Raw genomic sequence first — 13936 nt, 5'->3', positions numbered from 1 at the left:
CGACAGAGGTGTCTGGTCATGCCGACGCCGAATCCGAACCCACTTCTGGTATGGGAGCGTACTTTATGCTAGCAGCATTTATGCTAGCGGACTTTATGCTAACTTGTTAGCATTAGCATAACCACTTATTAACCTTCTCTCTTCTTATGGGGTGAGTTTTCATTAATGTCTTTAATCTACATTACGTTAGTGTTCGTTCAAAGTCACACAGGGATTACAAAATGTTTTTTCATGTTAGACGCTGTCTTTTAATAATCCACTGTCCGTTTCAGAATGTTATGTGGCTACATTGTCATTACTGGCTCAAGGGGCTTAAGCTGTAATGGGAGCAGGTGAGCATCAGCTATTAATATGAATAACAAAAATGGACAATGCAACGATTCATTTAATGGGCTAAAATGACTATCAGATTAATATCAGTATCAACAGATACTCAGGTTTGTGGTATTGGTATTACCACAAAAAAATGGGTTATCGTCCCATCCCTAAGATGCACCATTTTTCAATTTCCAGTTCAGCACATTCACGAATTATGTCGCTACCACCACACTTGGTTTGATATAATCAATTATTTATGACATTTTTTGTCACGTTCGGCTCATGACCTTTACACCTTCATCAAGTTACCATTTATCATTCTGAATCTGAGTTACTGGGATTGTCTCTCTCTTGGTAAAATACAGACCTGTCAACAAACTGCAGTGACTGTTGGCAGCAGTTTCAGCATAAAATTCTACTAAGCTTGGTCACAAAATGCTGAAAATCAAAAAAACAATCCAGTCTCTGTATCCAGGGTTAACCACGTTGTGCGTGAACACTCCTGAGTCGGAGTAAACCGTTCCATTCCCTATTCTTCCCACTGTGCCAACATTGAACACTGCATTAATAGTAGTGGAAGTGGTATTTATGGAATGGGATGTCACTTTCACACACTTAAGTTAGCTATACAGCTACATAAAAATGGTGTTGCAAACAGCTAAAATTAGATAAAAGCACCTGTACAATGTGTCCATGCACAGGAATAACAACCCTTAAACAGATTCATTTGACACACTGTTTTGCAACAGCTAGTGCAGAAGGTGACACTGAGTTGTCACAATATAGTAAAGCATAATACAGCACTCCTCCCAGAGTAGTGATTGCCAGGCTCAAAGTAAAAGGACATTTTAATTCAGTCTGATTATGAGCATATTATCATCATCCACTGTTTGGCACAATGTGACTTCCTGGCTTGAGACACATTCAAATGAGGTAATATCTTCTAGTCATTCCAGGTTGGAGCACAGCTCATAAAAGAGGGTTTTCCCTGTTATACTGTATTATAATACAGGATGTGGATATGCCTTTGAGTATTCAGTAAAAGGCTGAAATAGAGACAAGCCAGGAAGTCTAATGATTTGTGACCCACTCAGATTTATCTTGTGACTCACTGCATGAAGTCATCTTTACAGTTAATGTTCACAGTATGCATATTACATAGTTATTCTGCAAAGAGAGCAGCTGGAATCAAAATTAAACAATAGAGCAACAGAAAATGCTTTTTATACAGAGGAAGACTATGCTGGTGTTATGAGAACCCTATGCCATTGTTTCTTGTTTATACTGAACGTTTCAGCATAGTGAAAAACAGAGATGTGGCAAGTTAGATCAACAGCGTGTTCTTGACCCACCATGCCTTTTTTGATGTATCTACCTTGCTGTTGGAGTAAAAGAAAAACAGCAATGCCCCAATTCCATGATTGTACCTTTTAAACATTCAGTACACCAAAAGCAAACAAACATTCTGACTTGGTGAGTCTGTGTAACAGGAGTCTGTTCCAGTAGTGTAGCCATTTGATTTCAGTGCTCTCCAATCATCTTTATGAAAATCGAAATTGTAATTACCAAACCTGTAAGATCCAATTTAATTTCACCGCAAGGAAGAGCAGTTTTAATGATTCTCCTTCAGGCATTTTATATTTCCAAGAAAACCGTGGTGTTTCCTGTTGCAGGCAAGATACTGTATATATTAGAATGAGAAACAGGGTTACATTTATGTTTGTAATTTAAAACACAGGTGGTCCTTGATCTGTCTTTTGAAGCAACCTCATTTTCTGTGGCATTTGATTGTGTGTGTTTGTGTTTTTTTTACCCGTATAGGGAGGTCATTATCAAAGCCTCCAGAGGTGCTGCGGTACTCAGTGGGATAGATGAGGGACAGCGACCGGAGTGTGTGTTCCAGCAGACCGCAGGCGAGAGTGTAAGCCTGTTTGCAGCGCAGATGCACGCACACGCACAAGATCCGCTCCAGCTCCCCTTGGTATTTTAATAACTGTTCACCATCCACACGGCTCACCTAAAAAACACACGCACACACACATATACATGACACACAGAAAATGCACGGGAGAGCTGAGTCTTAAACATTGAGGTTCTCCAGTAAATCACAGCATCTGGCTCACTCCCACTCATGGTAAGCTCCCAAGAGCAATAAAACAAAACAGAGGGGGTATCAATATATCCTGGTTAACGACAAATCTCTTTGATATTTATGGCTGTGCAGGGAGCACAGTGCAAAAAATGTCTTCACAATATCACAATAGTTTCTTGTCCAAACATGTGAATTATAGCAACAGTATTAAGAGGAAAGTTACTACAATAGCAGTAAGGAAGCCGTGCCTGGCCTCAAAGTTTTGTAAAAAATACCATATAAAAATAAATATGGAATCACATGCCCAACCCACTGTGAAATGTATTTATTATTATTATTTATTATACAGTAAAGATGAGAATTTCATGAACAAGCATACAATAAAATTGCAGTCTCCACTCAGTGCAAAGATAAGTATTGATAACAATAAAACCAGTAAATCAGGCACACAAATAAAAATGATGCAATTTAAAAGAAGGAGTATGGTGAGGTACTGACTTGTGATCTCGTTAGATATAAGTTGACAGGATAAAATCTGTTTTTTTATTTACTGTGTTGAGTGTGGCCTTTAGGATGTGATAGATCCATGTCTCACCTCAGAGAGCAGCTGGAGATTCCACAACAGCTCCTTATCCAGCTCGTCCTCACTCTGCAACTCTTCGTCTACACAAACACGCACGCACATAAAGAGGGTGTATTGCTCTCCTGAGTGGCTAACCTCATTTTGCTAAATTCTGGGGTCATTTCAGTTTGAATCCACGCTTGTTGTGCATGTTGTTGGTTGCTCCATCATTTTGAACATGACTTAAACAATCTCAACCTCTGCTGTAGTGATCGGCACTAAATTCTACCCAGATACTCATTGTAATAGGAGTACCGATCATAGGTTGATATTTGAAGAAGAGAAAATATTTAAAATTAGAATTGTATACATTTGTGTTCCTCTCTCTAAACAAAACATGTTTTTAACATGATTTTGGATCCTCAGTGGACGTCACACTGTGTCTTTAATTGTTCTGAGATCACTGTGATCTGATGATTTTAAAAAGTCTGAAGAATGAAGATTTGATCTGAAACAGTATTGTTTCATTCAGTAGTGAATAAGCTTTTGAATTAACCTGTTCAAAGCTCATTGGGTCATCAGGCAAACACACAATGTCTATGCTACACAGACACACACACACACACACACTACTGTTCACCCACACACTAGACTGTTCACCCACACAAAATGTGGTACTGACTGTTGGTAATGTGGAAAATGACGCTGCAGCAGTGAGGGATGAACAGACGGAGAGACTCAGCAGGATGACACTGTGAACACAGACCACAAACACTGAAATGAATAGCATAGTTTCCTGCAGCTGTGACTTAATCATGCTCTACGTAGGAATTACAATCCCTCTTCGTGAGATACACTTGCATACAGTACCTTGGCCGCAGCTCGACACATATCAGCCACCATCCTGCCCGACACGCACGTCTCAAAGATGTTGGAGGTGGCAAAGTTGTAAACCTTGTGCAACGCCACCTAACATGAAATTAGAGCGAGTCAGGTGATGCATACGTAGTAGCTCATGTGTGTAAATGTTAAATAATCTGAGTAAGAACGGCTCTACAGAAAACACTGTGGTGATATATGAGATTTATGTGAGGGGAAATACTGGGTAGTATAAATACTGATCAGGTTTAAAGTACTCAGGTTTCTTTGTGTATAAGTTAGTTGGTTTTTGGTTCTAGATTCTTTTTCCTTCTGTATTTTGTCCTCCTATCCTTTCACCTTCTTTGTGAAGTATGAAAGCTCTCCTTTATACTCTCTATAATAAGAGATATGAGAGATATGAAATGTACATCTGCTGTTTTGTGTTCTCTTCTTGTTTTCCTGTTGTGTAAGCCTGTCCTTATTCAGTTCCTGACTGCATGCTGCTGGCTGAATGTGTGTGGATACCTGATTTCCATACAAGTTGTTCCTGTACGCCTAATCTTGACCATATCAACACTGAGTGGCTGCAGGATGTAAAGACCAACTCTTCCACCGAGAATCTGCCTTTGGAGATTTGTTCCACTGCCTGTCTGCATGAATTTTACCAGTGCGTACCTGCCTGTCCATTTTTTTTAATTGTCATGTGTAACACCAGTTCTAATTTTCCTTTTATATCATGTCTCACTCATATACTTACAGGATGTCACTGATGGTGTACATGAAGGTCAATTTACTCCTTACACCGTGTTCCTCCACAAGATGTGAGACCCAGATGTTTGAGGATGTCATCAGCGTAAATAGCAGGTTTGTGTGTGTTTGTGTGTTGTTTGTGCCTTTTGAAAGAATTTGGCATTTGCGAGGCATCCAATAGAAAACACCATGTTATCTTTCTACTGAAGTAGGATGGGCCTCAAAGTGAATAGCGTTGAATGACTGTAAAGTAATGATTATGCTATGTACTATGAATGGATAAGTACATTCATAGTCCCTGGAAACTTGGTTTTAAAACCAATAACATTAATTATTCACAAATACATTACAAACCAATCAAATATAATCTTAAGGAATAATTTATTAAGAGTAAACAGAGTTAACACTAAAAAAAAACACACATACAGGACTGTGTGGATGTGACTTGATCTTTTTTGATTAGCACTTATCTGGCACTAAAATCGGTGCTGTAGCTATTGGAGGTAAACAGAGCAGTCTCTGTTGTGGCTAACTACATAACAAGTGTTGCAAGTGTTGCTGAAGTGATGGTAACGTGATGTTCGATATGTCCATCATTGTTGGGTGCACTTTGAGCTGTGTAGTGTTTGAGCTAAATGTGGTTTGATTGGCAAGTGTCTGTGCTGGAATACTTGCAAAATGTGATTTGATTGGCTGTCTGACGCTCAAGCTGATGCTTGGAAAGTTGAACATCAGTCAACTCGGTCAATAGAGATGCAACAGACCCACAGTCTGTACAGTTTGACGATACTTGATGCTCCATTCAAAAAGAATGAGAAGCAATTCAGTTGATGCCTCCATCACGTACATGTGAATCCAGAGTAAGAAGTAGCTGACTTTATTTTAAGTAGCCCATATTAGAAACAGGAAACAAATGCTTCAGGCCAGATTAAAGAACTTAAGTAAAGGCAGCAAACTTGTAATGGAAACTGTGTGTAATACCTTGTATATTTCTGTGGAGCACTGCGTTAAGACGGTGCTGACAGTGGAGAACAGACCCAGTTCAACCAGGCTCTCCAGATGAGTCTGGGTATCTGTCTCTGTCTCGTCTCTCGTCTGTTCCAGTGTACTGCTGTCTATCAGTGCAAAACACCTGCACACATACACACACACACACACACACTGAACCAAAGTGCACACTTACACACCTGCTAGCAATAAAACATGTCAACAGTTTAAAAGGCACAGCTGGAGACACAGAGCAAAACAGAGAGAGACACAGTGAGGCATTATTAAGTGACTCTTTGACTTGTTCGTTTGTCTCTACCTGTCCAGGAACTGAAGAACAAAGTCTTCAAACTCAGCTGATGCAAAACACAGGTCTTTCTCAATCTGAGAAGGAGAAACAAAGTATTAGTTGATGTTTGTATATCAGTCAGTGTGATTTAGTTTATGTCCCTGTATGTGAGGTGGAAGAAAATGTGTTTACAATCTTGGCAAAAACTTAAGATAAGATTAGGAGAGGGAAACGGATTGCTCAACTTTTAATATTGTATGCATGTATATTTAATATCCTCTGTGATTATTCGTTACTGTGTATGCTGCATCTACCTCTGTGAGATCACTGTGTCGAGAAGGAGCAGACGAACAATCCACTAAAGGCACCAGAGTGGTGAAGGTGGCGATGAACTGGAACGTTATCTGGATACAGCAGCGACACAACAGGAATTTACATCATTGGACGTGATTGCAGCACAAGTTAAATCACCAACCAGATGTCGGTGGAATCGTTTTTCAAACTTTATACACAAATTCATTCTAATGTGATGGATTAATATACTCTGGAGACAATGAGCACACCAAATGGGAAAAGTGATCCATTTCAGAATCTTAGCAGAGACTAAAGACCGGGCCACACTAATTGTGAGTTCTTCAAACTGAGATATTCATTCCACTTCCAGGAATAATTAATAGCATAAAGCAGAGCTGAAATGAATTTATTCAGCAAGAGCTGCATTGTCTACTCCCTATCTAACCAGCAGATCCATTGCTCACCATGCACTTGCTGAAGTCGTTGGGGTCCACCCCTGGCAGACAGCCCATGAGCAGTGAGAGCACGTGCGCACGGCCCTCTGGGTAATGGTTGTTAGGGGAAACCAGGCTGCGAGCCATGCCGATCATGCAGCTGAGGGTGGCAGTGAGGGTGTGTGGCTCCGTCAGGGTCTCCATTGCCGCGTAGGTCCTGTATTTTACAAGACACAAGTAAGGGTATTGTGAGTGAGTGAGAGTGTTTGTGTGTGCTCGGGGAAGTGAGGATATTATGACGTAAAAGGCACAGGTGCATACTGCTGTTGTGAAGCATCTGCAGGGTAATTACCGCATTTTAGTGGCTGATTTCATCTGCTTATCAACACTTGCAGCAGTTGTGTGACACACAGCTCATAAGTCTAATTTGGGGTATTTAAAGAAGTTGCGAAATCTGTAACTCAGGAGGTAGCGTGGTTTGTTAACTAATCAGCGGGTCTTTGATGTCTAGATATCAGAGGAGCCTGAAATGTCTCCATGTCGTCATCCAAAGTACGAGTGTAGGTATGGCGGAGTGGTTGCTGTGTTTGAATGTGTTGTGCTGTATAAAGCACTTTGTCATAAAAAGTGCCATCCCACTGCAGTTCATTTACCACGTAAGTCCCTCATCACTCAGCAGATGCAATGTGTCAGAATGCAAACTCCCTCTCAAAGTCATAACTGAAATGAATCTATGCGCGAGTATAGAAACAATTAGATTCTTCCCTTTTTTATTCTTGCTTTTCAAGGGCATCCCTGTCTTTGATACCCTCTGCAAATACATGGACATAATCACATAGAATAAATCCAGTGATACTTATCTATACACTATGTAAACAAGTGCTGCTAAATATTCCCATCAGTTTATTTGGTTCAAATATGCCAAAAGTGTTTCCACACATATGCAGGCTAAAAACATGTACTTCCTATTGACATCCCAAAAAATCTACACATAAAACATTAGGCTTTAGATTTCACACAACAACACTTACTTCTCAAGTACTGGCGGTATGGCAAGTTCTGGAGTAAGGAGTGCCATGTTCTGTAGAGCGTAGGCTGCATCATTACTGCCAATTTTACTGTAGATCACCAGAGGGCACACACACACACACACACAGTTAGATAATCACAGATGACCTCTCTTTGTCCTGATTAGGGTTATTGTTTCACTGTGGTCACGGGTGATACCGCAAGGATCGGCAGATTGAAACAGCGCGTTTACAATTTAATGTTAACACAGCTAAAGTAAAGTAGCTATACCTGCTGAAATTAAAATCAAAGTTTTTCATCATCATCAGAATCATCAAATGGTTGTAAGTGATGTTGTTCAGCTTAATTTTATCCCTTCAACATCAGCTAACTGGCCGAGGCTTTGTCAGCTCTGATATTTTGTGAGAAAAATTACATTCTTGTTGAGATTAAACTGAACATTAAAAGGTGGAAAAACCAAAATGTAGCAAGTATCTATTTGTGAACACGAGTTCTGGAGGATATTCGGTGGTAAAACAAGGGTTGCCGCAGACATCTCACACCAACTCCCACTACGACACCTAAGTTTTCTATTCCTGCCTGTGTAGAAATAGTTTCATATCGGTCTGCCCACTTAGGATGAGCTTTTGTTGCACTGTCTTTGTTTTTAAATGTCATCTCACAACCTATTTTTACAAGAATTGAACTAATATGGTCCTTATACATTATATTGTACCATGTTTTACGATGCATCAATAATGATTTGCCCTATCCTCAAGGTGACCTATTCTTTTTGGTGGTTTTTCAATGTCAGCATGTCAATGTGCTACCTTCACCTCTTTTGAGACATAATGTGTTTAGATGTGCTTATGAACCTGAACATGGCCAAAAGGGCGGCTCCAGTGAGGCTGCGGGTGAACTCCTGCAGGTCTGCATCCGTCAACCTCTGATCCTCAGGAACCACTGTGATCCAACTGGGATCACCGTGACGCTCCCGGTGCACACGGCGCACAACACTTGCCGGCAGACGCTGAAGCAGCCGCATTAGTCGAGACTGCAGGTAAACGGGCACACACACACAGAATCGGCATTAGTGTTATCATCAGGAGACACATTCACAGAGCCTGTCGTAAACAGATCTTAGATATCGTTCTTTTCTCCAGTGCTGGTGCATTATTGAGATGTTAGTGAGAAGAGAGCCAGCCAAGTCCTGAAGGACAGGTTGTAAATCAAAGAGTGTGATAGGTAGCAGCTGAAAACACATTAGTTACTTTCTCACATACCTGTGTGTGCGTGCGCGTGTTTGTGTGTGAATGAGAGAGCGACTTACCTGCCAGCGACCATGATTGGAGGGATGGTAGAAGGAAGCGATGCTGTTGAAGAGGCAGGTCAGCTGTTTCTGTGCAGGGTTTCCTGGTCCACCCTGCAGGGATATAAAGCAGTTCTCTGATTAAGAAGCTGCAATAAAAATATACATATTCTAGTGATTTGGACTGGACAGAAACACAGCCTATATAAAAAAAAATATATTATATAATATCAGCTGTCAATCCTACTAGTGTCCACTCACATGTGTTGTGCTTCACTCTCAATTTTCCTCCAACTCGGAACATAATTTACAAAACTGACATCATGGGCTATTAAAGAAGACCTAAAACTAGTGATTGAGATCATGTACACGCATGGAAAATGTTTTCCAGAAACTTATACCTGTGAAAAATCAAATATGTTGAAGTGTTTTTTGCTTTCCTTCTACTTCTCAGTACACACCAGAAGTGCAGTGATCCATAACACCAAGTGTCCAATGTCGTAGGAGTTGGTAAGATACCGCGGTGCCACCATCTGACTGACCCCAACTGGCAGGTTCAGACTACGCAGGATTCTGGTGAATATCTGCACACAAACACACACATATTTTACTTCACACACATGGCCCAGCAAGTGCCCCAAAAATAATACATCCACAGACACCCTCATCTATCTACCCATTCCTGCTAATGACTCACTGTGGGAATATAAGGCGTCCAGTCCACGTAGCCAATGTTATCGTTGGCAAGTCGCGCGAACAGGTTCACTAAATGCTGAGAGACAACATCAGACAATCATTGCCGACTTCAAAGAACATTCCCAGAATTCACAGCTTTCATTCCAAGAATTAAATATAGCCACTTTTTCATGAAGAGTGGACGTGTGCACAGTGGGCCACTGTGGGCCAAGAGGCTGGGTGAAAGCTAAGTGGAGACTCAAATGGAAAATCTTGTCTGCAGGTCAAGTGGGGGAAAAGACTCAAAAGCAACAATTCAATTATCATTATAGGGAAATGTAGAGAAGTGTCACTGCAAATTACTACATTTATCCATTTTAAGGCACAAGGAAAATTGCATGAGTCATTTCTTAATTAGCTTAAATAAATCTAATTCCCACCTGGCTTTACAGATATAAGAGGAAATGGGGAAGGTTTCAATTATTTCGTCTTTGTGTAATTTTGATTTTGCAATGAGACTTTAATGAAATTCACATTTCATTCTTATATTTTAAGGTTAGAATAAAGTTAGGCTTAATTTAAGTATGATGATTGTGTGTGTGTGTGTGTGTGTGTGTGTGTGTGTGTGTGTGTGTGTGTGTGTGTGTGTGTGTGTGTGTGTCTCATAATGAGAACAATAAGGTCAGACATCACCGTTTCTATCATTTTTTTTGAGGGTTAGGTTAATGGTAAGGATAAAGTTTAGGGCTATGCATTTAGTTATGGTAGATAAGGTTAGGGTGAGGGTCTAAGGAATGTAGGAGAGGTAGGTTTGTGTGTGTGTGTGTGTGTGCATGCATCTGCACATGTGCATACATGTTGTGTGTGTACATCTGTGAGTGTGTGCTTGCATGTGACTCACCCCTTCCCAGCTTGGCTGATTCTGCACTGCCATCCAAAGGTTCATTAATTCATCAAACCACAACCTGAAAACACGCACAAGAAAAACACCTTTATATTCATAACCCCAGAGAGAGACACACACACACACACACACCTGAGGCAGAATTCCCCTCATCTCTCTTATTCCCAAAAATATGAACCCCCCCCACAGTCTTGTGTAGATTCAGTGAAAGAGAGACAGAAAAATACTGAAGTGGAAAAAAGAAAAAAAAGTATTAAAGATGATGTATTGTGGAAACTGCAGAAACCGCTGATGAAACCAGGAGTAAATCCAGACAAATAACTTGCAAAAGAGTGAATATACTAAAGAATGCAGGGAACACTGGCTTGGTAGCCATCACAGTGACGGGTGTGGGGAAAGAATGGTGGTGGTGGTGGTGGTGGTGGTGGTGTGAGGGGGAATTCCAAGAAAGACAAATATTAGCAAACAAAGAGCAGAAGCACTGCTGACGCCAGAGGTACATTAATTATTGAAGCTCCCAGGTGCCAAGGCATGAACACTTACAGAGCCTGGAAGTGTGGTCAGACATGATGTGTATGCTAATGGCAATGCAAGTTACAAGATACAACCAAATTACTACAAATACTGAGATTCAATAGTAAAGGTAATGGTTGTGTTTCCATAACGGGAACAAACATGGCAAGGAAAAGAAACATGTTTTGTCATTTTCTGTTCTTTAAATAAACGAAGGGTGTGTCTCCAAACATAAGCCCTGTGTGTTAGCTTTGGCTCTGACAAGTTGCACTCTGCATTCACACCTGCTTCCAGGCAGAGCCATTCATGTCGGTCCACTTACTGGAAGCCCTGGCTGTGTTCCTCTGGAGACATGATGGTGGGCAGGAACAGCTCCATGTTACTGATGGCCTTCTGCATGACCATATCAAACACGCACAGAAGGGGGCGCCACTCATCCAGCATCTCCTTGGTGGACGATGCGGGGAAATACCTGAGTGTACGCCACAGATGCAGACAAACAAAAACACACTCAAGATACAAATACAAGCACTGATCCCCACAGTACACAGCTCAACTGAAGATCAAAGAGAAACATGATCCGCTGTTCAAATGACATGATCACAGAGAATGAGACTTACAGTCTGCAGCTTTTGATCAAAGCCTTTAAAATGTGTTCCACAGAGCTGAAACAAGCAGAGAGAGGAGATGAGTGTTTGTGTGGAGGAATTCAGCCAGATCTACACGTTACAACCAACCAGGTATTTTCATCATCACTTCATCACAGTTATAATAGTTTTTTTGGATGTTTTCCATCCATCCATTTTCTACCACTTTATCCTCCACATGAGCGTTGCGGGGGGGGTGCTGCGCCAATCTCAGCTAACATAGGGCGACAGGCGGGGGACACCCTGGACAGATCGCCAGTCCATCACAGGGACACATATAGAGCTGTTTTTAAACTTATTGTTTTTAAAAATCAGTTTTTTTTTTATGAATTTGTCATAGTTTTAGTGTTAATTTGAGTTTTTTGTGCAACATTCAAAAAGGTCGTAATGAATATTGTGTCATAAAAACCCAGCATGGGGGGAATCAAACATAACAGTTATTGTACCAGGTAAAAAAAAATTGTATAAATAGTATATAAAACAGTATAAAGACAGACATGGACATAACAACATAAATAATAGAGGAAAAACATAAAAAATAAACCCCTAGACGTTTGATTCATTTGAATGAACCAACTAACCCAATTAACTACATAACAAATGTTATCTTTAACTTGCATAGCCTTATGTTCCACATTGTAAACAAAAACAAATTAAAAACATTTCATTATGAATGAATGAAAATGCTGTCTCGGATAAAGAGAAAAAATAAATACACTTAATATGAGCCCAAAAGGCTTATGTATTAAATCAATTTACAAAGACAAGAACTAAGCACATTTTCGCTACAAGTTTTTATTTTTATTTCAGTTAACGGATATGTTTTTTTTTAAACAGTTTTAAGTTTAGGGTTTGGAACAGATGTGTAACAGAGCTGTTAAAAAAAACCCCACACATTTCTGGTTCACATGGTGTGTGTCACTGCTTCATTCTGTCATTTTTAATTACAGTGCCCATGTTGACAGAGCGCCTTGAGTTTGGCCTCCCAGAATCTGTTGATCATGATATTGACATTCAATCAGCGATAACTGACACCTGTCACAGTAGTTTTAGTGTCGAGGCTGAATCGGTATACATGATAATAATTATATCAGGAGAAAGGCAGATTCGCTCTTTCTCTCTCTGTCTATCTAAGTTAGAGACAAATCAGAAACCAGCCCTAATTCATATTTTAGCTTCACATGTGAACATTGGTTTTTGCATCGTCACGACGAAGATTAAACCAGAATTTCTCAGGACCAGCTGTTAGTTTGACGTCTGTGTGCAGGAAACAGTCCAGCACATGGCCCCCTTAAAATGGTGATTTGTTGTGTTGATAACAAACGGGTCATATTTTGATTAATTTGTTTTAGTTGCGCATATGTCACTTTTGGACAGTCCTGATGAAATGTTATTCTTAGAAAAGCAGGAAATAAGTATGTGAGAAAAAAAAGTGTTCAAGTTCAACCTTTTTCTTCACTGTATCTGCAAAGTATGCAATAATGTTTTGCATTATTAAAACCAGCTACCATATACCTGATACAGTGTTTGAACTTCTAACAGCAGGTCAAAGTAAAGCTGAGATTACATACCTGGGGAACCAGATGAGTCCAAGATGCTCAGTTTTGGAGTAAATGACCTTCTCATACAAATCATAAAGTGGTCGCCATGGTAACTGTAGGTCATCCCTTGACAGAAGTTCCTTCTTCCTGTTTGAGAAGAAGACGGTTATTATCTTTCTAGTCCGTTTATAAGCATTTCAATGACAGCAAGTATGGGTTATTTGACATTCAAACATTTAAAGGAACCAATATAACTGTCCAGCACATTAATGTTGACTGAAAAGAAAAATGGTTTGGGAGGCCACTGTAATCTTGTCCTTTTTCCTTTTGGCCACCCAACTCTAATTAGTTAATTCTTGAGTCCAGGCCAATGTTTTTGCCAAATTTGGAAGGATTAGTTTATCACATTAACAGGATAAAAGCTGTATATGTTTGAGGTCACATCACAGTGACACTGACCATCCTAGAGTCCAGGTGAATCTTTGTGTCAAATTTGAAAAGATTCCCTCAAGACGCTTTTGAGATATCATATTAGAGAATATGAAGGACAGAGATGCAGACAAACTGAAGACATACTTCCTATGGCCTAAACAAAAGACCCACTTAGCTCTGAAAGTTAAAAATCACAGTCATTTTGTTAGATTATTGTGAGAAACTCCAGGGTGTCTGAAAGTGTGGTGAGAAAGTGAATCACTGCCTCACAGGCTGTTCTCAACATGATGACTGCCAACCTTCAGACATGTCTGCAAACA

The 13936-nt window shown here is 40.2% G+C and overlaps 1 protein-coding gene across 1 annotated transcript in view; it reads right to left on the bottom strand.

Annotated features, from left to right (window-relative positions):
- The window catches only part of LOC310939221 (proteasome activator complex subunit 4B-like), a gene marked incomplete at both ends in the record, with an annotated part of 47374 nt that overhangs the window by 29076 nt on the left and 4362 nt on the right, over positions 1–13936 (bottom strand). The window contains 17 exons of the mRNA XM_083903910.1: positions 2132–2335; positions 3006–3073; positions 3655–3724; positions 3843–3941; positions 5565–5715; positions 5890–5954; positions 6174–6263; positions 6618–6804; positions 7619–7705; positions 8471–8649; positions 8926–9018; positions 9366–9488; positions 9602–9676; positions 10481–10544; positions 11319–11468; positions 11617–11661; positions 13215–13331. Coding sequence (XP_083760036.1) covers positions 2132–2335; positions 3006–3073; positions 3655–3724; positions 3843–3941; positions 5565–5715; positions 5890–5954; positions 6174–6263; positions 6618–6804; positions 7619–7705; positions 8471–8649; positions 8926–9018; positions 9366–9488; positions 9602–9676; positions 10481–10544; positions 11319–11468; positions 11617–11661; positions 13215–13331 — 1867 coding nt within the window. The remainder of the gene's footprint in view (positions 1–2131; positions 2336–3005; positions 3074–3654; positions 3725–3842; positions 3942–5564; positions 5716–5889; positions 5955–6173; positions 6264–6617; positions 6805–7618; positions 7706–8470; positions 8650–8925; positions 9019–9365; positions 9489–9601; positions 9677–10480; positions 10545–11318; positions 11469–11616; positions 11662–13214; positions 13332–13936) is intronic.

Source organism: Microchirus variegatus (assembly GCF_963457635.1).
Source record: "Microchirus variegatus genome assembly, chromosome: 17".
Lineage (NCBI taxonomy): Eukaryota > Metazoa > Chordata > Actinopteri > Pleuronectiformes > Soleidae > Microchirus > Microchirus variegatus.
This window is presented reverse-complemented; position numbering and strand designations above follow the sequence as displayed.